The 26,363-nt window shown below is 44.5% G+C and overlaps 3 protein-coding genes across 4 annotated transcripts; all 3 read right to left on the minus strand.

Moving 5' to 3' along the window:
• Positions 1-274: 274 nt before the first annotated feature.
• On the minus strand, positions 275-7,340 carry colq (collagen-like tail subunit (single strand of homotrimer) of asymmetric acetylcholinesterase). 2 transcript variants are annotated; one of them, XM_057045354.1, is made up of 17 exons: positions 7,059-7,340; positions 6,295-6,404; positions 6,023-6,130; positions 5,374-5,418; positions 5,215-5,241; positions 4,295-4,366; positions 4,026-4,088; positions 3,905-3,931; positions 3,751-3,795; positions 3,630-3,665; positions 3,434-3,514; positions 3,192-3,288; positions 2,666-2,796; positions 2,455-2,574; positions 2,232-2,373; positions 2,050-2,152; positions 275-1,956 (listed from the first exon to the last, which is right to left on the minus strand). In XM_057045354.1, exons 1-17 carry the CDS (start codon positions 7,150-7,152, stop codon positions 1,887-1,889), a joined length of 1,371 nt encoding a protein of 456 aa, XP_056901334.1. In that variant the 5' UTR covers positions 7,153-7,340; the 3' UTR covers positions 275-1,886. The 2 variants fall into 2 exon arrangements, with proteins under 2 accessions (XP_056901334.1, XP_056901335.1); XM_057045355.1 differs by having other exon boundaries at positions 2,232-2,358; positions 7,059-7,339.
• A 726-nt stretch (positions 7,341-8,066) lies between these two features.
• hacl1 (2-hydroxyacyl-CoA lyase 1) lies at positions 8,067-12,738 on the minus strand. The gene is made up of 17 exons (XM_057045347.1): positions 12,556-12,738; positions 12,309-12,413; positions 12,176-12,216; positions 12,013-12,093; positions 11,856-11,928; positions 11,710-11,787; positions 11,396-11,490; positions 11,203-11,315; positions 10,947-11,082; positions 10,719-10,824; positions 10,527-10,610; positions 10,331-10,432; positions 10,043-10,197; positions 9,396-9,557; positions 9,201-9,308; positions 8,932-9,118; positions 8,067-8,157 (listed from the first exon to the last, which is right to left on the minus strand). Exons 1-17 carry the CDS (start codon positions 12,604-12,606, stop codon positions 8,125-8,127), a joined length of 1,710 nt encoding a protein of 569 aa, XP_056901327.1. The 5' UTR covers positions 12,607-12,738; the 3' UTR covers positions 8,067-8,124.
• A 573-nt stretch (positions 12,739-13,311) lies between these two features.
• ankrd28b (ankyrin repeat domain 28b) lies at positions 13,312-26,062 on the minus strand. Its single transcript, XM_057045339.1, has 28 exons — positions 25,859-26,062; positions 22,712-22,795; positions 22,424-22,502; positions 21,950-22,020; positions 21,658-21,858; positions 20,845-20,932; positions 20,535-20,677; positions 20,166-20,378; positions 19,958-20,036; positions 19,734-19,848; positions 19,577-19,659; positions 19,427-19,490; positions 19,119-19,187; positions 18,890-19,030; positions 18,670-18,781; positions 18,528-18,554; positions 18,372-18,446; positions 18,088-18,289; positions 17,902-17,989; positions 17,713-17,830; positions 16,819-17,038; positions 16,591-16,678; positions 16,414-16,497; positions 16,186-16,331; positions 16,017-16,099; positions 15,739-15,821; positions 15,533-15,624; positions 13,312-14,869 (listed from the first exon to the last, which is right to left on the minus strand). The coding sequence occupies exons 1-28, from the start codon at positions 25,883-25,885 to the stop codon at positions 14,586-14,588; spliced, it is 3,159 nt and encodes a 1,052-aa protein (XP_056901319.1). The 5' UTR covers positions 25,886-26,062; the 3' UTR covers positions 13,312-14,585.
• Between the last annotated feature and the right edge of the window lie 301 nt (positions 26,063-26,363).

Genomic DNA, 26,363 nt, shown 5'->3' on the forward strand with positions numbered 1-26,363 from the left:
TGCCCAAACCCTTATCACTGTGCCACATCTGCAGACACAGATTCAGCACTGGGAGGCATTTTCACCACCATATGGAAGCCAGTGAGCGTGCTCTGCTGAGTTTAAGGCAGCACTGTGGAGCTGCCGACAGCGTCCTTCAGCCACTTGATGGATATCTGCTGCTTTTTATTACAGTGAGTGCTCCGAGAGAACATCAATCGCAGTTTTGCTTTTTGTGCTGCTTCCCTCGCAGTCGGCGGCAGCGTGAGACGACAAAAGCAGCGTGTCAGGAAGATTTCTGGACGATTCAAACTCCCGTTTTTATTTTACACATACCCACGAGTACTGTGGAAACCATTTCATAACATCAAAGTCAAAGAGCAATCCCAGCCTCGGTCCATGTAACATTTCATGCTTTGAACATTGCTGTGATTACACCGTACACAACAGAGCAGATCAGCACAGGCCAACGTGACATTCAACATACAGTCGTTTTAAAAAGATATCGCAGCTTTGTGCATGGCACAATACATCAAACATACAGTACTCTGTTTCACTCCGGGCACAGCTGGACTCATCTCTTAAGACAACGGCTACACTGATGGAGGCGGCGATTAACAACGTTTGGAAGCAGTCCACACTCACTGGCGTGGCACCAGAAGCATGCGGAGACACGGTCTTTTCAACGCCTTTCCAGAAGAATCACCTTTGACCTCCTGACTGCGACTAATTGTGGCTGAGAGGAGAGAAGCGCGCCCTCTCTTCAGCAGCTCGTGGAAAATGTCGACTTATTTCATCAAAGCGATTTCCAGGACCAATGTCCAAAAATGCAGAGGATGCGTAAAGACACGGATAAGTGTGACCATAGAGATTCACCGTTGCTGTAAGACAGAAAGACTGGATAAAGAGGTATTAGAGTAAATACAGTAAAGAGCATAAAAGAGACTGGAATTATAACTTCACCCCTTTAGCAGCGCACTATTCCAGCCTTGGCTGTGCTGTGAGAACTTTAAGAGCGTAACAGTTTCAAGCCTTCACATACAGTGTGGTTCATTTCTCACTGAAGCACAGGGGACTCAGCCCACTCAGGTGGGCACCCCCGCGGAGACGTTGTCCGAGTTGCCCGTGCGCTTCAGCGTACAGTCGCCGCCATTTCCTTTGTAAAGAGTTGTACCGGAGAGGCCTGTTAAAGGTGTCTGGTGGACATATATGACCTGTTTGTTCCTGAGAAACTTTACATTTCTGACTCCACAGTGAATGTATCTGCACGCTAACAGTCTCCTGGTGTAACAGTCTCATTGAAATATATGAGTATGAACAGGATTTCATGCACTACGTCCACCTCTAACCGTACCTGTTTGTAGTTCTGATGCTCGGCCTCACTATTTACAGCGCCAGGTTTGTTGTAAGAATATCAAGCAAAATATTTTGCCTCATGCAAATGCGCTCTCACTCACGCCGTGGCAGGACACCCAGGGCTTCGGCACCCGGATCGATGGGTCCGTTTACGCCCACCGTCCAAATGACTCCCGATAAAGTCTCCGCCCCTCTCACTGGTCTGAATCGGCGCGGCGAGGAGACCGTGCTTGTTAAGAAAGAGTTTGTATGATGGGTGAAGGTTCTCACCTCCACCGACTGAGCAGAACTCCAGAGATCTAGATGTCTCAGCAGCAATAGAGATGAGTGATATTTACACACATATATGGATTCTGTTATGTTCTTTTCCCAGAGAATCATTGTTGCATCTAAATTTAGAGTTTTTTGCTTGGCATATATATATGTGTGTATATGTATATGCATATACACATATATAGATGTTTTTCTTTTTTCTTTTCTTTATACATCTAAATATTCTTTGCATGTCAAGCAAAACCCAGAGGACACTGCTGGATCATCCAAGTTCCTCCTCAAGTGAAGTATTTGCAGTTTGTGGAGTCGATAACACAGCGGGGCGTGCACTTGAGGTGACCGTATGACCTGCGAACGGGAGGAGACGCAACGTTTTGGTCGGCGTGCCAACACACCGACGAGGGGCAGGACAATGTTGACAGGAATATACATTGTGCTCACCCTGGAAGGTATGAATTACACGTCTGGTATCCAAAGTCCTTTCCATCACACTCCTCGGCACCCTCGTGGCGGTATCCGTCTCCACAGTGTGCGTGTTTACACTCTGCCAGAGATGAGGGAGTCATGTTATATGCACATAGCGAAGCCGTGACAAATGTGCCAATGACAACACCGAGACTTACTGACGCAGCCGTCCGTGACGACCCTGTTCTTGTCATCGCACTCCTCCCCCCTGGGAACCTGCACGATCCCATCGCCGCAGTAACCGTCATCGTCAGGTGCGTTTTCCATGGACTGGAATGGCATCAGCTGGAATGGAAAAGACTTTTACAGAGTTTTAAAAAGAGCTTGCGGGGCGAGTGCCCCTCGCCCGTGTTGAAAGTTATGACAAATCTATCTTGTTACTTGGATCGGGAACCATCCGTCGAGGTCTTTGAAATAGAGAGATCTCTGGTCTTTGCGGAATGCGAGCGCGTTTTCTGCGTGGAGGCGCTCCATCTCCTCATCACTGTTCACAATGAAGATCTGAATAAAGCCATAAGAGAAGCAGAACCTTCTGTCTTAATGTGGCGTTTGAGCTTCCAGCGATAACGACTAACGAAGACTATTTCCTCACCGCTGGTACTTTAGGGTGGTGTCCTCTGGAAGAAAAATCATCGTATGGAAAATTACTGAGAGCACCGCAGCTACACTTTCCAGGAGGCCCCGGCAGACCCCGGGCACCCTTGGTTCCAACCATGTACAGTCCTGAACATGTGCACAGAAAAGAATGTTTATTAAGACACAATAAGATCAGGATAGATGGAATAGAACATCACATCAAATGTGGCATTATGGATTCTGTCAAGCTGTCCAAACATCATGAATCGCTCATCAGTGATAAATACTAAATGTCACCTGTTGACATAATATCTTTATATGTTTACAGAGGACTGACATCTGTGAATCCGATTGGGTGCATGATATCATAACCAGAGCGTCGTGTTTCATCTCCCCAGATAAAGTTTCTCAGTTGCTAAATAAAACTGCTGCTGTTGGTTCTCAGACTGCTGCCCTGCTCCATGTATCAGACACTCTCAAAACCGCTCTGAAGAAAGAACATCTTGCTCAAAATGTGATATCTTCCTGAGCAAGGTTCCCACCTGTGGCAGGTGAACCAGGAGGACCGGGATGTCCTACAGGTCCCTGTGGGCCTGCAGGTCCCATGGGACCACCACTCCCCGGATCTCCTTTCATTCCCTGCAGCAAAAACAAAACCGGAGCAAAGCAGTCGGACTTTGAGTAACGAACAGTAAAATTGCGTCTCTTGGCCATTTTGATTTTTCTCAAGAAAGTTTTCTCAGCTTTTCCTTTGATGCTGTGATGGTAGGACAGGAAGCCTCACCTGCTTGCCTCTCTTTCCTGGTCGGCCTGTGGGTCCTCTGTTTCCTGCGGTTCCAGGTTCGCCCTTTGGACCCATTTCGCCCTGCACAAAGAAAAAACATCATCCCAACGGTCAGCAAGGTCGGAGTTGAAAAAGATCTAAAGCTCTCAAGGGGAAACACATCTTTTTTGCTACTAATACTTATTTATTGCCTCACTTTCTGTCCAAGCATGCCTGGGAAACCCATCGCACCCTGTGGTGAAAGAAGAGCAGATGAAATGCAGTGCAGGTACGTGCACAGCATGAACTGTTGCGCTACAGCTGATAGACTTCCCCACCTTGTCGCCTTTTGCCCCGCTCTCACCGCGGTCGCCTCGAGAACCCTGGAGAGCAGATGAATGAGTGTTACATCGTGTCATAAACATCGGAAGACGTCCGTATCAGCACATCTGAATATGCTCTTTACAGATAACAACTTAAAGGGCCACGAACCTTCTCGCCTTTGTAGCCAGTCAAGCCCTGGAATTAAAGATCAAACACACAGAAATGAGGGAACTTTCCTTTTTCTTTTATGTCAAGTGTTGATAAGTGTAAAGGCGAATGTGGATCATACCCGTGGTCCAATTGGTCCTCTGCCTCCAGGTAAACCCATCAGTCCTTGGTCACCTTTCTCACCCTAAAACAAGAGAAAAACTTCTGGAATCAGTCAAATAAAGGACTGCTGCACTTTAAAATGCTAAGCAAAGGGAAAAAAATACAGTTCAGATAAGTGTCTGAAGAGTAAATACTATACCTGTAAATACCTGTAAAAATGATGCACATGACACAATCCCAATACTTATTATTCAATAATAATTTACATCAGAAGTTTGACTTACTCACTTTGGGCCCACTGGGTCCAGGCCATCCAGCTGGTCCTTGCTTTCCAGGAAGTCCAGGAGGACCTGTCCGGCCCTAACAGGAAGTACATTTTAAAGCCTGAAGGCTAATTCAAAAATCACTTTCTGGCTTAATAAAACTGCTATCACAGCTGATGGAGGAGTGTTAATGAAATCAAGACCTCTCCCAATGTGTCTTCCTGCCTTGCAGGTTAGGGTAGGTTGCAGGACATGCTGCATAAGCTGTCAGCCTGCTCGCGCCAGTATTTATCAGTGCTGCACGGTGGGGGAGAATGACTTTAACGAGCTCTGTCACTTTGCTCTCTTTAATTAAATGATGGGCCGTATATAGAACAGAAGCCTGTGCTTGTGGGAAATAAAATGATTTATGACCTGGCTGAAGCACTAAGCTAAATTGCCCTGCAGTGCTGCAAAGCAGCTCAGTCAGGCCACCAGCCAGCTGAGGCTTTCCAACTGGGCTGCTTTTACTGCTCGATCACAGCCACTCAGCCTTTTGGGGGGAGGTCACTTCTTCCCTGCCTGCCCCAATCTAACAATGTGTCCTCAATTCTCAATGTGCTTTCTAACAATGAGGGAGGGGCCTCTGTGGTGCTGTGTGTCTTTGAGGAAGACAGAGTGGTCATAGCTAAGTACATCGGTCCTGTGCGGGAGGAGCTACTCGTTATCCCGCTTTGCTGTCAAAAACAGCCCGTCCCAGCGGCGCCCTCTGCATGCATTGCATCTCCTCAGTGAGGCTCCGACGTCCCCTGTCAAGGTTGCACCAGCATGCGGGTTCTTGCAGAACACATCCAAGCCCCGGCACTGCTCTGAGTTACAGCTAGCAAGCGGGCGGAGGCAGCATATCTCATTTTTGAGTAAATCCACTTAGCGGAGAATATAAAGTGATTAATGGGGGACACTCACCTTTTGGCCAGGTCTTCCGATTTCTCCCTGACAACAGGATGCGGAGGAGGGGACAAGGACAGAGGCTGTTTGATATGCTTCCAGAAAGCATCTTTCAGTCACTTAAGCTGGTGAAATAACACAAACTACAGAAAGATCGCAAGGAAATCGACGGCTCACCTTTTCTCCCTTGGGCCCTCCTAATCCGGGTAATCCTGGTGGGCCCTGAGGAACAAAAAATAGATTTATTCTTCTAATTGTCCCCATAAATGCACACCATAATAGTTCTGAAAGTCGGTCTCTGAATTTTTAATTAACTAAAAGCATAGTTGCCACAACCGATTAAAATAAAGATCCCTGTGTGGTTCTAGGGGGGTAAAAAAAGGCGGGTTCACAAGTCTACGACTTTCACGGGCTGTGTTATCATCTTTCATTGTCACAGGACACAGACCTTTGCTTGTGTTGGTAACCAGTGGAATTTACGCATCATTCCAACCTGTTGGCTCTTTGGACAGTTTCTACGAATGATGTGTGGCACCCTGGCAGGGGGTGGAAAAAGGCTATTTCTGTCTGAGCTAAATGTAGACCGTTAATGCGCTGCTGTGATACAAGGGATACAGAAATCCCCCATCTCCTGCAGGAACTCTCAGGTTGAGATTGGGTAATGTTGGATTGTGGCTCTTATTAGCACTTTGACCCTGCTGAAGCTCTTTCTAAAATAGATTGCAGCAGGTGTGCTGCAGACAAAACCAAGGTGGCTGGGCTACACTAACAGAACAGAGAGGAGGGGGTGATGTGCAGTACTGCATGAGAAGATTCTGGATTCAACCTCAATGCCAGGTGGTCCTGCGGGCCCGCGAGGGCCTCGAGGGCAGGCAGAACCTTTGTCCTCACCGCCCTGCTCTGTCTCACTGCCTTTGTTGCCTACGTCTTCATTCTGTATGTAATAAAAAGGAAGAATTGATTATTAAAGCACTTGTAAACTCTGAGGGGTTTTATCAGGGTCACTCAGAGGTCCAAAGACAGTAAGTGTGGGATATTTTGGACATAAACCAAAGACATAACATATTCCACAATAAAAGTCACATGACTTTGACTCACATGAGCATGGCGGCGCCAAAGTGAAGGGGGAGGAGGAAATAGCGGGGGTGGAGGTGGACTCAGCAAACAGCACGGGCTGAATCTCTTCTGCTGCTCCTGAGACCTGAGAGCTGTGCACAGTGTGCATGCAACCAGTCACACAGACAATGGCAACAGGTGCCAAAACCAGAAACACACACACACACGCACACGCACACATGCACACGCATACAAAATAGTCAGAAAATTGCAAAAATATTTGCCAACCTTAGTGGAGCAGCAGAAGATTTCAAATCAGAACAATGATATTGCTTAACCTCATAAATAAACAGGTTTGTTTTTTTCCCCCCAGTGGTCTCAGTCAGTGTAGTGATGATCACATTAATGTAAATAAAATAACTGGGCAAATCCCAGAGCTTAAGGGCAGACAGGAGCAGCAAAAGCAGGGGCTAAACAGGTGCAAACGATCAAAACGTGACACCCATCCGGCAGATATCCAAGAGCTGGACACGGATATAATGTGCCTGTGCCTCTCACTGAAGGACTGAATCTGCTCTCCCTATTTATAGAGGCATTTCCAGAGCTCCTCATGGGCAGCGAGACAATAAAAACAAGCAGTTTATAAATGCAGTAAGATCAAAATCAATCCTAAAATCTTGTCTCTAAAACAGCCTAATTCAACACATCAGTATGATCATTGGCACACTGTAATGCGCGCACACTAAAGTGCACACACACACACACGCACACAGACACACAAAGGCTCACGCTTACAATAATCTTACCTGGGAAAGAAACATAGCTGTCAAGATAGGAGGACTGAGCCCGGCCGTAACAAAGCCACAAAGGCAGATACAGTCCGAGCATTAGAAGAGTCATGCTGCTCCAGATTGTTGCTTGACTTTATTTGTGACCCAAAGCTGCCCGTCCAAGCTCACTGTCTTCTCCCTCTGCTCCCCTCCTCTGCTGCTCTACCTCCTTTACGCCCCTAGCAGAGGGTATGCTGACCAATGCCCATTAAATCTTTCCTCTGCATCAGTGTGTGCTAAAATTATAGGAGACAGCCCGCCAGCTGCTTCGGGTGCCAATATTAGATCTCTACTACTGCAAAGGGGGGGGGGGGTCTTTTGTTGTCTCCACCGCTCCTGCAGGAAGACTCCTGAGGGACGATCCACTGTCGGCTTCTGCAGGAAAGGGGAATCTGCGTGCATGCCTGATCTGTGCCAATTTATATGCTGCACACAGCATCCCCACAAGTGTTGTACAGCCATTATTAGTTTGATTGCCCAGACTAAGTGCCTGCATGTCCAAGGAGGCACTCTGGAGGATATGACAGCAATTTAAAGAGAACAGAGGCTGCGTCACAGCAGCCAGGGAATTTTATTTATCACAGACAGGCCTAGTGACAGAAATGATCATTTTCTCAGTTTTTTGTAGCAATAAACAACATACAATTAATATACAGGAGTTTAAAGTAAGATACCAGCTCAAATTTTCCTGCAATGGTGCCAATCGTGCACAATTAGTTAATCGAAAGTCTAAAGTGCCCCCAGGTGTGAGTGTGTGAGTAAATGGCGTGGGTCTGTCTGTCCTGTGGTGGATTGATGAATAGACACTCAAGAAATCAAGACTGTCTGAATGCATGTGTGCACTTCTGAGCATTTTAGTTTTTTATTAACCAATGTCTAGAATATCATGTTTGCTGTATTCAAAATTGCATTTGTTCATGTTTTGTTTGACATTTAATTACTCTGTTGGTAAGAATTGAAAAACTCCTTAAACAATTACAAATATATGTTGTTTGATCTTTTTTTATTTCTGAAAAAAAGAGCTCTGGATCCATCTTCAGCTCTACAAGTTTGAACGTGTGAGCCAGGGAAATTCCTGCAAATACAGAAAATACAAAATGGCTTCAGAAAAATGAGATGGCCTTCTGTTGTCAAATACTCATCTTTTAATCTAAATATGAAGCATATTTTTGGGCAAAAAAACCTGCCAGCAGCACCCTTCACACGTATTAGGGGTCGTGTCTTTCTGCACCATGGATACGACCCTCAATACAACATGTCCACGGAGGGTTGCATGGATACACTCCGATAAACATGGAGGGCCATGCTTCCTAATTATGGGGACTGAAATAGTAAGGTCAGGCTAGTGTGAGGCGGAGGGATTGTGAGTGCAGCGCATGGGTCCCGCAGCACACGCACAGCGTAGATTACTACTCATCTAGCCACGTCAGGACAGCTGAGAACTGACGCAACACTAAACTGTTGCTTATTACATTAATAAACTATAAGACGCCAGCATTTAATCGGGTCTGGCTTTAGAGTTCCTCTGTTTGATAATGATAAAGGACCTCAAACTGCTGGATACACACATTTCACTAGAGGGTTGGATTAGGGTCAGGATTAAGTCGGCAAATCTGTGTGTAAATCAGGGTATTTGGATGACCTTCACCTGCCCTATAAAGCCTAAACTGTTTAGCAATTCCTCCAAAAGAGGGTGAAGAAACTTGGTGAGGGTGCAGTATAATCTGATGGGATTCCATGTTGAATACAAGAAGCCTTCATTCATGGAGCACTGCAGCATCCTCAACAGGATTGATGCTTTACTGCAGCTTGGGGAGCCACAAACACACACCAGCCGCCGGTGAGTTACCTGCTGTTTTCTGTCGGACGAGGGGTCGATAAGGACATTTAGGAGACTTGGCCTCTGCCAGTCAGTCAAACTGAGCTCCAAAGCACTGCGGAGCTCCTCCACCGTCCTCACCAGATACCCTTTCCCTCCAAATGCTGCCATGACCTCGTCGTAGCGCGCCTCAGGTAGGAGCGTCACGGGCGGGGCTCTGACACAGAACACGATGACAAGGTGGCCATGTGAAAAGGAAACATGCTGCAGTAACTGATGCTCAAACCTCTCAGACTCACATAGATGTCAGATCCCCCATTTTTGCCATTTCTCTCCATGTTTCAGGATCCACTCCACTGTAAATTCCATTATTGTTGACAACAATAATGACCACAGGTAGATTATACCTGTTAAAATAAATAACTTGGTGGGAAAACAGAGCAGGAAAGCAAATGAATATCATATCACTCCTGGAAAGGCAGCTGAGAACCCACCTGCACATGGTTTCAACCTCCATGCCGGAGAATCCAAAGGCGCTGTCCCCCTCCACACACACTATCCTTCGGCCTTTCTCGCCGTTGCTCCTCTCTAGTGTCGCTGCTGCGATTGCAAAGCCGAGACCCACTCCCATTGTTCCAAATGTACCAGCGTCCAACCTGACAGGACAAGCTGAACCTTAGAACAATGACTGTATCACCCGCAGCTTGAGCGAGACGGACATGGTTTATGCGGACTTTTTGGAGAATTTTCACCCTCCCTTTGACTTCTCCCAAACAGCTGGAGGAGACCACCACAGGCCTTGCTAATCCAAATGAGGACTGGGCGATCGCTTTATGCTCGTGTGTTTTTGGCATGTTTGCTTAGGATTCAGCGAGACACTTGTGAAGTCTTTGATCCCTCATTTGGTTTCACCAGCTTCCGATGTCATAATTAAATCGGCTGATCGTCATGCACACATAATCTGCCATGATTATATTAATCCAGCGGTGAATATCAGTCAGAAATGATGCAGTGGAACTCCGAGATTACAACCATTTAGGTTGCGTCTGCGCTCCACAGCAACACTCCCCTTCAGATCAAGGGGTGTGTTAGACTCTGACTAGGAGCTCCTGTGAATGCCGCTGTGGTGCAACGGGCTTGCCTGTGTCGAGGCAGGTAGTTGTTCAACATAGTTCGCCCTATGTCCATCGTGTTGGCACCCTCGCTGATAATGATGCAGTCGTGCGGAAGCAGCTGGGAAACATGATGGAACACTGTGTAGTAGTTCATGGGCACAGTTGACTGGAGAGCCAGGGTCTGTGGAAGAATGGAAATATAGCAATCCCGACACGTTTAGGACGTCCCCGTAAAACATTTCTGGTTCTAGTAATGTCAGCATGTGGCTTTTTAGTTAATAGATAATGAAATTCACATTTTAAGCTAAACATACCTTTGATATTTTTGCATTAGCAGCGATTTTGTTCCTCAGTAAGCTCCACCACTCTGTACCAGAGCCATATTTCCAACCATCTTTACAAATACCCTGCAGGAGCTGAAAGAAAAAAATAAATCTGTCTCCTATCTTACATCAATGATGCACTTAAGACTGTTGTGGCAATCGAAGATAAGAGTTGATCCACGGTTACCTGAGTCACAACAGCGTTGATGTCTCCCAGCAGAGCGACAGCAGGCCTAACGTTATTCCCCATCTCTTCGGCACAAAGGTCAACCTGAACACACGAAACAATCAGGTTGTTTCGATGCTAAATATCTGTCAAATAAATCTTGTCCTGATAAAGGCAATAATGTTTGAGTGATGGAGTTTTCAATTTATATACCTGAATTATTTTTACATTGGGGTCAAATCTTGGCGGCAGGCCAAAGTGAAGGATCCAGTTGAGTCTTGCACCGAGCAGCAGTATAACATCGGCCTGCAGCAGAGCTCTTCACAGCAGAAACGGTGGAAGAGGCCATGAGGCGAGTAAAGGGAAAAAAAACACATTTTGGTGTTTAAAATGACCATGAATGACTTTTTTCCAAATGCAGCAAAATGGGGGGGCGGCAACCTTGAGCGGGCAGCAGCCACACAGTGTGGGTGATCATCAGGGAGGACCCCCTTCCCCATGGGTGTGGGCAGAAATGGCAGGCCGCTCGTTTCCACAAGCTCCCTGAGAGCAGTTTCTGCTCGGCTGTAGGCTGCGCCTGTTGCAACAACGCTGCCATGACTTATCTAATTACCCGCTCTCACTGAAGGACGGAACACATGCGCCAGCTGAAATGTTATAACTGTAGGAGGCACTGATGTATTTTATTTGATACTACCTTTGCCGATGATGACTAAGGGTCTTTTTGCTGTTTTCAAGACTGACACGGCTTCGGCCACGGCACCGTGGTCAGCTAAACTCACCGGTGGATCCGGGCAGCAGGATACAACCCTACAGAAATAAATCGGACAACACAAGTCATGCTTTGCAGAAAAAGATACACATATTTAACAGGATAAACAGGTGCAAACCTGATTTGGCTCCTGTCCACTTTAGCGTTAACCATGTCCCCGGCTATATCGATATAACAGGCTCCAGGACGCCCGTACATACTCGTCCGCACCGCCTGTATAAAAAAGAAAATCTGTCACCTCCGTGTCACTGATGATGCCCGAACTTGGTGATTTTATTCGGGTAAATAAGTTGAGATTAACTTTTTTTGTGATATTGGGAAGAAAGTCTGCAACTGCACCTTCCAGACTTGCAGCTGTGTGTGTGTGTGTGTGTAGGGGAGGTTATTCAATAAAAGTAAAAAGACAGGATTAAAGATAAGATACAAGATTACCTTCTCCACCACAGAGGGGATGACTTCAAGACTGCTGGGTCTGACAGAGAATTTGCTATAAAGCCGGCATGCTTCCACCTGAAACAAAATGAGTCTGACTTATTGAGCAGCAAAAGGAAAGAAATCCACATTAAGATGTTTACGACCTGTGGAAACTCCTGAAAGGCACCTGCTGTTTCCTGGTTCCGATCTGAGGATCCTCCGATGACAATAACGGGCCTGGAAGCAAAACAAACTTAAACCAGACAGTACGGGCGCAGATACACACCTCCCAGGCCTCCTGGTTGCTAAATGAAGCTGTACCAGCAGTTCATGTTTGCATTGGCCATTCCACCCAGAGCATGAATGAGTCCAGGACCAGACACCACCAGACAGGCACCTGGTCTGCATGTAACCATGCAGAAGAGAGCGTGATTTACAAATGGAAACATCAGGTATGAAGTTGTTAAATAAAAGAAATTCTTACCTGCCTGTAAGATATCCAACAGCTGATGCTGCATAGCATGCCTGTGTTTAGACAAATATTATCGTAGGTTTGGTGTTGCATGCAGTTGTTAAAGCTAATATATATTGTAATTATCGTGTTATAAGCGCCATACCGCCTGCTCATTACGCATGCCCACATATTTGATCCCAGCAGCCTGAGCAGCCATGGCTACTTCAATGATAGGAACACCAACTATTCCAAACATGTACTCCACGTTCTGCAGGGGAATTAAACAAACATAATTAGCTATAAAAAAAAATCATTATTCATGATTGACGTATGGGTGTGAATTTGTTTAGGTTCACGTTGAAACTTGAACTTTGGTCGCCAATCTTTGACCTGTTTTGGAGCGCTCCTACCTGAGTCTTTAAAGACTCTGCAATCAGCTGAGCGCCCGTCAACTCCTCCATGACGTCCCCGGGAAGATGCTTGCTGCTGTTCGGTAGCTAAATATTAAGATAGCGGCGAGACACACCAAAACTGTACACACACACACTCTCTCTCTCTCTCTCTCTCTCACACACACAACTAGTATGGTGGGTGGTGTCGACATTACTTCCGGGTTACCAGCCAATCACAACAGACGCTGCCTGTGAGCCCGCACGTCATGAAACCTTGTAGAAAAGTAAAAGTCTGCTGTTTATTCAAGCGTTTCTCTTTAAAATTGGAAATAACTCATATCCCGCAAAACCATTTTATGAGTGCACGATATATATGTATTGTTATACTGGGGATAATAAATCTGTATATATCAAGAATACACATTAGCCAAAACAAAGACTTTTTGAGAGTGATCCGATTAAAATCATTTATTGAACTTTACGATGTGAAGTTGGCTGATGTTTATCTGCGACACCGTCGAGATTCTTTATTCTGGGGTAACGCTTCTTGCTTTGACCAATAGGGGGCAGCAGAAATAGGATTTCAGTCGTTACAGTGGATCTATAGAGTAGACTGAAAGAAAAAAAGTCCAATTTCAAGTCTTTTGGGGTCATTCTCAGTGTGTTGGAGGTTTTCCCATTTGCATAACTAACAGATTGAGATTTAAAAATGTTTCCAAATTTTACTAAAAAGCTGTTTAAAACGGGACATGTCTTCATGAACCAGGCTCATGATTAAATAACTCATTTCTTTATTACCCATAAAATATACAGCAATCTCAGTATTGAAAGAACTCGCTGACGCATTGAATTCACAGTCATAATTTCTATATACAGACTATTTTCATCCCTCTTCAAGAAAAACGCAATGAAAAGTATCTTCACTTCGATCGAAGCTATCAATTGTGTTTGTACATATTTCCAGTTAAAATAATTATACAGACAGAAAACTGAACTTTAGCGTCGTGGAAGGATCGAGTGGTTTGTTTTCTGAAGTTAAAGCGAGTGAACTGTCAACAAACTGACTAATATTAGAGAAAAATACTCAAACAGAATAAAATCAAATGCTGTCATTTCATTGGTTTACAGTGTTTCTTCACACAAAGCTCAGCCGCAGACTCATCAATCAGTGCTTCTTAGAAATGTGTCATTATCTACCAAATGCTAATTTACTTTCACAGATGTCGCCACAAAACCATCTTTTCCTCAGTAAATTATGAAGGCACAAAATGAACACATAAATAGGAACCAAAAGGAACACAAATAATTTATTCTTGAAATCTAACCTGCATGGAAAGGTCACCAAAGCACAAGTTAGGTCATTCTTTTAAAAAAAAAAAATCACCTGCTGCACACAAAGGAGTTTTGATTTTTTTTTCCCCACATGGAGAATAAATCATTTAAGACATGAACATGGGTTTAATAAAATTCTGATCTCAAAAATAGATGGTTCAACCGCTGCATGACTGCAGGTCTGAAAGACATGTGCATTCACCTGGATGCCGTGTGCAGATATCAGCCTCTCCCGCTCGTCAAGAAATCTCAAAAATGAACACCGGCTTTTTTATTTTTTAACCCCTTTGGGATAAATCCCCAAATTCTTAATCTCATACACAGTTAAAACTCGGTTTAAATCTATTTGTGTCTTTTGGTCCCTGTCATTTTAGCTCTCTGTGAAGTGCTACCATCCCACTTCAGCACTTATTGCTGAACAGAATCACTGTCCTCCCTTCAGCTGCAGTTCTTTTTAGCACACAACAAGTCAGTGTTAGTAAAACAACAGGTACTGAGGTCCAGTATCAGCTGAAGGACACCTGGTGCTGGATGAGGTCGGGATGTGTGTGCCAGCCCGCTGCACCTCCTCCCTGTCTTACTCTCTGTTGGGTGGGGATGGACTCTTAAGGCTCCTGCGGGGGGGCTTCTTCTCTCTTCTTCTGCCCGATCAAGCTGGCGATTGGTGATTTAAGACACCGTGTGTGTTTCTGACATGTGTCGCTCCCCTCTTTCCCTCAGTACGTCTCTGAATCAGAGTCATTCAGCTCCTCGTCTTTGTAGATGCCGTCGTGATGGCTGATGTTGTTGAAGCTGCAGTAGGAGCTGTGCTCACCACGCAGCACGGGGAGGCTGTCAAAGGTGACGCTTTTCGGGGGGCTGGTGGTGTAATGATTAATGGCATTGAAGGAGAGGGTGGGGGCCGTGGTGCAGGGGGACACAGGCATCATGGTGGCCAGGATGAGGGCTAGGCAATCGGCCACGTCTTTGTTAGGGGCACAAGCCAAGGCGGGTGTGTAACCTGTAACAGTGACAGTTAAAAATTATCGTAGTCAAGAAGTCGGCACCAGAGCTTCAACTGGTAGGCACAGGGAATCATACACAATCAGTTAGAAACACAAGTCCAAAGAGGTATTTCCATTCCTGCCTCTCACAGTGAAAGCGAGTGCTGGGACAGACTCCAGCACCCCCCTGAGCCTGATTAGGTTTAAGCAGCGGTTTACAGGAAATCAATGGTTGGTATTATTGTTACACAAGCACAATAGGCTCCTGAAATATCCCTCACGGAAACTGGAACCATCAAATGCTTGCAGTTTCTCCAGATAATAATAAAAAAATATATATTCGATTTAATAACTGGTGTCTGTTTTTTTCTGCTGGAACCATGAAAAATAACACAGACAGATTGAGGCATGATTCAAATAACACCTTATTATTCAAAGTCTGTTCATATTTTTGGCAGCATCTTTCATACAGAAAAACCTATTCACACCATTATTCACATGCTTGATGTGGTTAAAGAGGCTAGAATGTGTGTGCTCACGCAGGACATGAAAGGCAAATAGTGCCTCTAATCATTCAATCATTAACAGGCCATCAAAAGCCAGAATACATATTAGAAATGTCCTTATGTAAGAGGCCAAAGTACAAGAGAAGAATGAATGAAAACAGCTATAGAATTTACCGTTTTCATCGACTGCAAGGACACTTGCTCCCTTTGCGAGCAGCTCTTGCACCACAACTGTTAATCCATTTCTTGCAGCCACATGTAGAGGCCTTCAAAGAACAAACACGAAACTCCACATTAAAAACTTCAAATTGGCACATCAGAAAAATATCAATCCATCGCTCAAAGCCTCAAAAGACCAACAGTAACAGAAGCAAACGTACGTCTGTAAGGCGGCATTAGTGGCGTTTATGAGGTTTCTGTCTGCAATCTTCTCCAATATCAACAAGGCACTGGTTTCATGTCCCTGTGGGAAACACCAAAGGTGTTAAACAGTAAAGCTCAAAGGTTTCCAGACCAAACTGTCCACTTCAGAATGGATGAGTCAGACAAATGTTTTTGTACAGCACGACAAGACAATGCTGATTACAGGCATGATGCGTTTTCTGTGTTGGAAGCTAGTGTAAATGATCGGATACAGTATAAGTGTAGCGACACCGACCTTACTGCAGGCGAGGTGGAGCGCGGTGTTTTTCGCTGTGTCCTGCAGAGTCAGATCTGCTTTTGCGCTGCTCACCAGCAGTTCTAAGGAGAACAAAACCATCACTTTTTTCTACAAACTCCATTAATAGGAAAGAGTGGTCTCTGTTATCAGTTTAAAGGGTTCCTACCAACAGCATTGGTCTGGCCATTCTGAGCGGCCATCATCAGCGGGGTTTTCCCTGCAGCGTCGACACCGTTGACCTGAGCGTTGTGGCTCAGCAGCAGCTGAAGACACTCCACGTGGTCGGTGAAGGCTGCTGCGTGTAGTGGGGTCCTGCATAAGCAACGCCAAAATTATGAAATAATTCCAATCCAATATTAAAGTCTTCTATGAACTTTTCTGTACTTTGACACACCTGTTTTTACCGTCTTTGGCGTTGACAATGGCAGGTCCCAGAGTGTCTATCAGCATCTCAGCTGCTCCTTCGTTGTCGTGTATCCTACATGGGAGAGCACAAATATTTCACTATTTTTAACCTAGTGGAACATTTTCCCCCTCCTGACATGCACAGAATGACTGTTTAAGTCCTTACACAGCACAGTGGAGGGGGCTGAAAGTATTGCCTTCAGCCTTGTGAAAAACCTCATGTTCCAGTAAGACCTCCACACATGTATCATGACCTGCAAAGAAAATTGCATTAGAACTTAGTCATTGAGTCATAAGGGAAATAAATGTTACTAAACAGCTACAATTAACTTTTCCCTGCATTTGTGTTTTGTTTTTTTTCAAAAGTAGGAATTTTCCAGCCTCGTCTCTGTACCATTGTAGCAGGCCCAGTGCAGTGGTGTATAGCCTTGGCTGTCTGTTAAGACAGGGAGTGTTTCCAATGATTGGGCAGCATGCAACAGGCCTCCCAGTACCCCAATGTGTCCACACGCTGCTGCCAGGTGGATCGGTGTGCGTCCTTTACAGTCTTGTGCCACAAAGTTTGCGCTGTGTTGAAGCAAAGCCTCGACACATTCCTCGTGACCAGTCACAGCCTGCAGCCAGAAAACAATAGATTTGGTTTTCCCCACCATAAATCATAAACATCTCTTTCTCTCCAGTGAAAAGCAATAGAACAGAGTGGAATCTGTATAAAATGAACAGTGGTGACTTGAATAAAAAAATAAAAGAAATATCATCTTTCTCATCAGTCTACCCTGAAAACAGAACTTCTAGGTTTTGTTGCAGTCATCTTTGACATGTTTCTACAACCACCTGTGGCAAATTTAAATGAGTGGACCATTAGGTAAAAACCACAGCATGAGGACAAAAGAGTGGCCACACATAAGCCTCTCCTGAGTAAAACACAGGTAAGAGCCCAACATCAGCTTGTAAAAATCACCTGAAGACTCTTAAACTGTGAGAAACACACTGGTGCAATATAACCAAGAATATAACAGTCAATTGAGAAAACCAGGTGCCACTCATCACCTCTACAATAAAGCATCACACTGTAGGGGTGTTTTTTTAGTGGTTAGGACATGGAGACTTTTTGGGAGAGACCAAGATTGACTTAAGAATACTTAAGTCAATGCAATATTTTAATAGTTTCTGTAATAAATCTGTAAATTTATTTTAGCATAATGCTTCCACATAACAAAAACTGACAAAAGGTCCTTGACTGCACTGCATACAGTGTTTAAGTATATAATTATATATAACTTCTTACTCCTCTATGTAGAGCTGTCCTGCCCCACTTATCTTTGGCTTCTACACTGGCTCCCTTATTTAGCAGAGAATACACACAATCGGAGTGTCCACTCAGGACTGACAGCATCAGGGGAGTTCTAAAAGACAACAGAAAAAAGGTCAGAACATCACTAAATTAAAACACTAAAACATCAATAAAATGACTTACTGTCCATTGCCGTCTTGGACATCTACAGCACTCTGAAGATCAGCGTTTCCAATCAGCAAACGCAAACATTCTGAATGACCATTAGTAGCTTAAGAGAAAATAAAATGAGTTGAGATTAGCTACTGTGATAGCACATTATAACAAAACCCACACAATGCGAGAACTCCACTGACAGCAAGCCTTTACCTGCAGCGTGGATGGGAGTGCGCTTCAAGTTAAAGTCTTTAACCAGGATAGAAGCGCCCTGGTTGATTAATACATCCACACACTCTACGTGTCCTTTAAAGGCAGCCAGATCCAGGGGCGTGCATCCCTGACTGTTTCTCACATCCAGGTCCAGCAGAGACTGCACCAGGACCTCCATCGCATGGTGATGTCCATGGTACGCCTGGAAGATGAAAAAAGGTGTTGGAAAATGTGTGGCGACACCACGATAAAAGAGGACAATATATTATGGATAGTAAACTCACGGCAAGGTGCAGGGGGCTGACAGGAGCTCTGACATCAGAATCATTCAAAATATCTGTCCCTGAGGTTTCCATCAGCTTAGAAAATCAGACACATCTGTTAGAACTTTGCCTACAAGTGCTTGTATTTGTAAGAAGTCAGTTTTGCATTTAACCCACCACATCTAGGGGTGTTTCACTGGCAATCTGTAAAAAAGTAATAAATAAAAAGGGTCGGGGTGGCGGGAGAAATGGCACAAATGTGTGAAATCACTCCAACACAGAAATATTGAAATGAAAGAAACCAGAAGGTAATCTTCACCAGCTCCAGGCAGAGTCGGTGTCCGTATGCTGAGGCATAGTGCACAGCATTGTAGCCCTGATTGTCCCGGATCCCTGGATTTGCATCGTTTCGCAGTAAATATTCCAGGCACCTGCCACAACAAAAAGCTGTTGTGAGGGAAACGGCCCGCGCCTGCGTAACCTGTCTCTAATGCAGTCGCCACCCCTCTTTGATGACCGAGTTATTGTGGAATACATACTTTCCGTCTGTGTCAGAGGCAGCTGCGTAGTGGAGTGGAGAGCAGCCCCGCTCGTCTAAGTCGTTGACGCTGGCTCCAGAGCCCACCAGAGCGAACAGACACTGGTAGTTGCAGTTGGCAGCAGCGTAGTGCAGAGGAGTCCTGGAAACACAAACGGAGCTCGGGTCATATTTGATCAAGAATAAAAGGATCAAATTCTTGATCCGGACTGTTTAATGACAGTACAAACCTGCCAAAGCTGTCTTTTCTATTAAAGTCTGCTCCGGTGTTCAGGAGTAGATTGAGACATTCCAGGTTCCTGAAGGTGAGAGAATAAATCCTTTCATCATGCACGGCAGAGAGAAAACCTCCGAATCACAACAGAAAACCCCCCAGTCAGTCAGCAATCATCACTCTAATGCTGACTGATCACTTTTCCCAATAAAACAACAGTTACTGTAGATCGCAGCTGAGCTTTAGCAAATAAAATAATACATCAATCTGGTCCTGATTACAGTCAGGACCAGTGTTAACACCGACACATAATACTGTTCTCACCCTCCAGCAGCTGCAGCATGTAAACAGGTCCTTCCAAAGTCATCAGGAGTGTCAATATCAAATCCTGCATACAGTAAAAACACTCGTTATGGAAGTGTTGTTTCCCCATACACATCCATAGGTAGTTTTCTGCCAGTGGGTAGTATTCACCTGAAGACAGAAGCTTCCGGCAGCAGTCAGAGAAACCGCTGAGAGCAGCCAAATGCAGTGGAAACATACCGTGAACACCTCGTCTGAAATAGACACATCACTAAAGTCAGTAAATTATGTTTCGAATAATAGAATAAAACAGAAATGTCTTGCTTACTTAGCTGTGTCAGCGCCATTGGTAATGAGGGTGTTGATTAGGAGCTCGTGACCATATCGAGCTGCAATGTGCAGCGGAGTATTTCCATTCTTATCTTCACAGTCAATCTCTGCGCCTTCAGAAAAGGTTCAGAACATGTTAATGATTTAAGTTCCGTCCTTTAAAGAGATGCTGAATGTGTTTGTACGCCCAAGAAAATCCAACAAGGCCGAATTCTCACTCACCGTTCTCAATGATTGCTTGAGAGCGAGAAAACCTCCCGTGAATAGCTGTCATGTGCAGGGGAGTCTTTCCATCTTTACTCTGAAGCAAAACCCAGACAATAAAGTCACTGTTTAATTAGAACTAAAGAGGGGGATTTTATTGACATCCGGTGCTGCGACGCTACATCGGGCTTAAAAATGTTTCCTCTATGACAACTTTTTTTCTGACCTTGATGTTGACGTCAGCCCCGTTGCACACTAGGAGCTCCAGACACAGGGCTCCGTGGCGTGAAGCGGCGGTAAAATGCAGCGGTGCGAAGCCTTTCTCGTTCAATTGGTTAACGTTGGCGCCGCATTCAATAAGTTCGTTCACCACCACGTCCTGCCCATTGTAGCAGGCCACGTGGAGGGGTGTGTTGCCGTATGCATTGGGCTCATTGATCTAGACAATCGAGATGAGACAATGTTTCCCCATCAAAAACAGAAACTTGACTTTTGGAAAGCAATAATTTCAACCGTGGATAATTACATATGGTTATGTAATACCTCCTTAAATCTTACAGTGTTATGAGCCGATAATACTGTAGGTGGAACTTACATCCACCCCCAAGTCCAGGAGGTATTTGACAATGCTGATCATTCCGCTAGAGGCTGCTGCATGTAGGGGGGTGTAGGATTTCTTATCCTTGCAAGCCACCTCGGCGCCATGCGATGCCAGCAGCTTCACCACTTCGATGTGCCCTGTAGATTCAAAACAACAGGAAAAGGAGACAAACCCAATTACAATAATATGCTACTAAGCTTCAGCTTTAGTTGTTGCAGAACAGTGTGTCACTAATTGCTTTAATGTCTTCAAACATAAAGGCACAGAAATGATAATTTAATATTAAATCCCCCAACTGATTTACCCATGTAAGCAGCCCAGTGGATCGCGCGACGGTCCCTCTTGTCAAAGGCATTGATGTTTGCTCCTCTAGAGAGCAAAAGTCTCACCATCTAATCAGAGCAAAGAGACAAGAATACAGTCAGGAAATTAGTTAAAGTCTGATCAGAAACCCATGTGAAGACACTGTATATGTAGAAGCAATAATACCAGAATTTGACTTCATTTTATTCAGAAATTAAGCAGGAAATCCATGGTGTCCTCAGAGTTCTTTTACGCTTATAATGAGAATTTAACACGTTTTCACCTGTTTGAATTTCACTGAATAATCAGCAGGCTGTATGGTTTTCATTATTTGCCTACACGATAGCACATTTCCACAGCATTTCCATTAAACACGCATTTGTTTGGATGCATTTACATACGAGTGTAAAAAACAGGGACATGTGGTGTGCACACGTCATTTTGGAGTGGCTGAGTACCATTCCAAAACCTACTGTCACAATGGAGAAAAACAGGACTGGTTCAACCGCTATCATTTGCAGATTTTTATCATTCAGGATTTTACAGGAAACGTGCTTTCCAGTCTTCAGCTGGCCTGAACCGCAGCACACAGCACAATGACCATTGTGTTTATTCATTCATGAAGCACACACAAACACTTCCTTTGAATAAGCGGAAGGTTTAAGAGCTTACATTAACAGCAAGGTGAACGACTCTGATAGCAAACCGTCAGGTTTTCTAAAACGCACGCGTCCAAGCCTTTGTCAGCTATAATTATCGAACAAAAGGATGAACCCTTTCAAAGGGCTTTGGTCCCCGCAGGTCACATTAATACCTCAAGATGGCCGCTGAAGGCTGCGTGGTGCAGAGCAGTCCGGCCTGCTCTGTCCGACACGTTCACATTGCTGAGCTGAGGGACGAGGGCTTCGGCACAGCGCACAGCCTTGTTTGCTGCGGCGATGTGAAGCGGCGTCTGCCAATTCTTGTCCCTGGCATTTACATCAGCAGAGTGTTTCAGCAACACCTGGACGGCCTCCTGCGAGAATTTTCCAACGCATCTTTAGATGATGCACCCAGTCAGCGTGCAATGGTGTGAATTACCTAGAAACCGTATAGCGTGTGCATACCTCGCTGCAGGACGCCACAGCCCGGTGCAGAGGAGTGAGCCACTTGTTATCTTTGGCATTTACTCTGGCACCTACAATTAAAATGACACTGTAACTGTTAGGAAGAGACCAAAATAACAGCTCACGGCTTTTTTCACAGTTCTGAATTTCTATCTGAAACAACCGTTGGCAATGAAAGATGAGCCTAAATGCATCGCACAGTTCGGAATGCAGATGCACCAAGTGACTACTGACCAAAATTATAAGTGACTCAGGCAGTAACTAATCATTTACCGCTCCCTTCACCAACAAGACAAAGAGAAACCAGTCAGTCAGGGCCAGGAAAAGTGGAGCTATGAAGGGATGCATACACTGCCTACAAACAAGACGAACCTCTACTGTGCCTTTACTATATAGCTAAGCTATGCCTCTACTGGCACAGAATATCAAAACATTCCATATGGTTGCCTTTGAAATCAGTGTCAAGAATCATACCTGAAAGAATCAGCAGTTCGATAATTTCTGCGTCTCCGAGATAGGCAGCAGCATGTAGAGGAGTCCGCTTCTCATTGTCCTGAAAACAAGCAGACATCTTTAGAAATAAAGTAAAGCCTGATATTTTATCTGCTTTCTATATCTTCTGAAACATTTTCCAAATACTAGAAACGTGTTTAATTTAGCTAACAGTGTGAGACACCCCTGTTAACGCAGTAATAGTGAGGATTATTATAATCTTACAGCAATAATGCCAGGAAGCAGCTGTTAGAAATAAAATGGAATTACCTGCGCGTTCACATCCTCTTTTTTGAATATAAGGGAACGAACTTCATCTGGGTCCACGTTGAAAATAGCTTTTAGCAAAGCAGGCTGTGGAGGAGAGACAAAGAAATTTAAAAATAAAAAAAATCAGAACTCAACCAAAATTCAAGGTTAGCCAAAATGTAGCACAATCTAATCTTTTAATTTCCTTTTAAGGTACAACAGCCTTGAAATATTAGACAAAATGCCACAATAGGTAAAGTTTTTACTTCACCTACAACAACCTCGGTGTCTGTGAAAACTTTAGACCTTCGAGAAATTTCAGGATTGTCTTCATCAAGGACCACAACGCACACCCGACTCATTTTTTTAGATTACTTTAGAGCCACGAATCTATTCGATCAGTGGTTCCCAACCTTCTTTCCTTTATGTTTAAAGTGTCCCAACATACAGTATTCCTGTTCACATCATTCAGCAGAGGTAGGTTGTCCTGGGGAGTCCGGCATTTTCACCTTCCAATTATGTTCCGTGCTTTCAGGCTGCTGAAAATATCCCAATCTAAATCCAAGTGCGGCATCCTGCTCCAAGTAACTGATCTGCTGCTCAAACGAGAAATCCTTTGGCCATTTTCACCTGCGTTTCCAGACTTCTATAACACTATGGTTTCCGGCGAGTGCATTCAATCTTAGAAAAAACATATCGGGCCATAAAAACAACGATAAAAGACGTTCTATCAGAAAGCCCAACTCTGCCGGCTCTTTCAAAGAAATTAGGTAGGCTCTGCCCGTTGGAGGCTAAATAAATAGCGCTGTGAAGCTGGGTCGTGCACGCTGCTCTGACTGCTTCCTTGTTAATATTTTGCCCCACAATAAGAGTCAAACTAATGATGAGAATATTTTGTTTAAATATGGAAGAAAAGAAATTAAACAGAAAAAATACCTGTACGAGGATTCTAAGCTTTAAGCTTAAGAGAAGAAACAGATGAAACCATCTACAGAGCCTCTCTTGTAGCTGCCAGCATGGTGAAAGTTCAACACACAACAGCTGTAACTGCTGGATTTTCCCTTTAGTTTCTCAGAGCTGGTGGTAAAATAAGGGAACGTCAGCATTGATCGTTTAAGTATACGATCATCAAGCCGACAGCTAAAAGTCCGAAATGACGTGCAGTTATTTAAAGTAATCTAACGGTGCATATCAACATCCCTGTCCCCGACAAACACCAACTGGAGATTTAAATGTGCAAACGGCCATTGGTGAGAAACGGCTGCAGTCTACGGACCTGCAGCACTTTACTATCTGATCTTTAACATCAGCAGACTTGAGCTGTTTTCCATGGTCTTTAGAGAAGGCTGGCATGGATGTGGAAAACAGTGAGGGCAAAGAAATCAATGCAACTGGTTACACATTTAAAGAAAAGAAACAAATGGTACATTCATGGTTTCAAAAGAGAATCACCCCCTGACAAAAAAGTGAAAGAATAAAGAAGCACTGCTAGCTGCTCAGTGTATTTTGGCAACCAAGAAGAGCTTAAATTACCAGATAATAGCCTCATTAAAATAAAAGAACAAACAACAAAGTCACGGGGTTTTCTTAACCACATTCAGTCAGGACTTTGATGAATTTATGACCTACAATCCCCCGCTGCTAACTGAGCTGCCAACCTTTATAACGTTACTCAATCCAAAATGTTTAGGTGCACCCAAGAATTGAGGTCCGACCATCAACTGCCTTTTTTGGTACATCTGAACATTCTCGTGTGCAAACTGTCGCCAGAACTGAAAGACACGCCATTCAAGGTCAAATCCTCTAAACTGCGTAGATGCCTAAATAGATTTTTTTTTTTAAAAAAAAAACACATCACAATCCATCGTTTCACCACAATAACGCCCTGAATATCTGTTAGAGCTTAGATCTCCCAGGGCCAACCTCGGAGTAACAAGTGGCCCGTTGTATTTGGGTTCCGTCCCACCGTTTCTCTGGAGCTCTGCAGTAAAGACTAAAAGACCAGGCTTGTGTGGCAGTTTTTTCTTTCTACACGTTTGCACGACTGCTGTGGGATATTTTGCGCTCCCCTGACTGAACGACCATGCACCTCCTTTCCTCATCCAACCCGGTCCGGTTAGTGCTGTCACCATGGCGACAGCTCACAGAGCCCAGGTACAGGATCAGCCAGGCACACACAATGGTGCACATGCACGTACATGTCACAGGAATAGCGGACTCGTCCAAAACACACGGTGTGTGAATGATAAGGGACAGTTATTTTTGTTGTCCCAAGTAGGTGACAAATGTTTAAAAAGGCTAAGGACGCCCCGCTCCTCTGATGGCCTGCCAACCCTGTTAGAAAGGCATCAGAACTTCACACTGGGATTTTCCTGCGTACCTGCAGACCATACACACAGTTATTCCTGATGCACCAGCTAGCAAGTCTATTATTACCGATATGTTTGAGTAAATCCCTGCTAAAAGTGCGCAGGACCAGTGACAGCAATCCCCTTCCACAACAAAGCGGCTGCAATCGACTTAAAAACATCGACGCCAATCGCGCCGTCGTTATTAAAACCAGATATCCTGCACGTTGGATAAACTGTCGGCTACCGAACTTCCAAACGAAGGAAGTATTGGCTTAACAACATAAAGGGTTTTGCACATCATGGTGTCCCGGTAACGTCACAATCAACCAGACCGCCGTCGTTGTCGAAGCGATTGTCGGACGCGGCGTTACCGATATTATGTGGCTATTTGATCATACGATTATTTAGAAATGACAGTCCAGACGTGGTTCTGTAGTCTGAACTCACACACGCCAACTGGTCACTTCTCATTTGTCAAAGAAGTAGCATTTCAGGCAGGCTATGGCTAATTGCTGGGGAAAGACACGATCATTAGCTGGCTACAACTCCACAAACGCTTAAGAATGTGTCCCAATGCGATGCTCTTATAATTCCCTAAAACGCGAATATAGAGTGTAAACAACAATACAACACGCACAGCCCTAACACACAGAAGTATAATTTACCATTTAGTCTCGGGAGATTTTCTAAAATGCAGACGTGAATGCTGTAGTTTCGTAAAATAGCCGAAGAAAGTCGAATAACATTTTGCTGGCTAATGTATGGCAGCCAATAGTAGTACAAACTTGGGTCGGCTTCTAGCACAACGAGCACTTACCTGGTCTCGAATTTTGAGAACCACCATATTTCTGGGATTTTAACTGCTCTCATGCAGATTCATAAAGAGATATTCTTCTCCGTCCGATCAGAAATGTTTTGATCTTGGTATCCCTCCCGGTCTGCTATAGGCCGTGCGTGGCGTTAGCTTAGCTCTCGATGCTAGCTCCCTATCCTATTGGTTTGGATGGACGCAGAGAAGTAGCGGAAACTCCATAACATTACCGCCACGATAGGTCACAGTCTAAGAAGCTAAAATCTGATTGGTTAATTTTGAGTTCTCTCAAGTATGGTGGGTAGTGATTGGCTGTTGTTAATAGGGCTCGCTGACAGTCGCACTGCGTGCTAAATATTGTATTAATATTTAATTTAGAAACGAATTAGGATCGTAATCATTTTATGAAACAGCTACGATGTGTTGTTTTTAAATGTATAGAGCGGCATCGATAAGATTAGTTGGCCTTCATCTAATCGCTGCATTCTGTTTGCACACTGACTCATCTTGA

This window comes from Takifugu flavidus, chromosome 10 (assembly GCF_003711565.1).
Source record: "Takifugu flavidus isolate HTHZ2018 chromosome 10, ASM371156v2, whole genome shotgun sequence".
Classification (NCBI taxonomy): Eukaryota; Metazoa; Chordata; class Actinopteri; order Tetraodontiformes; family Tetraodontidae; genus Takifugu; species Takifugu flavidus.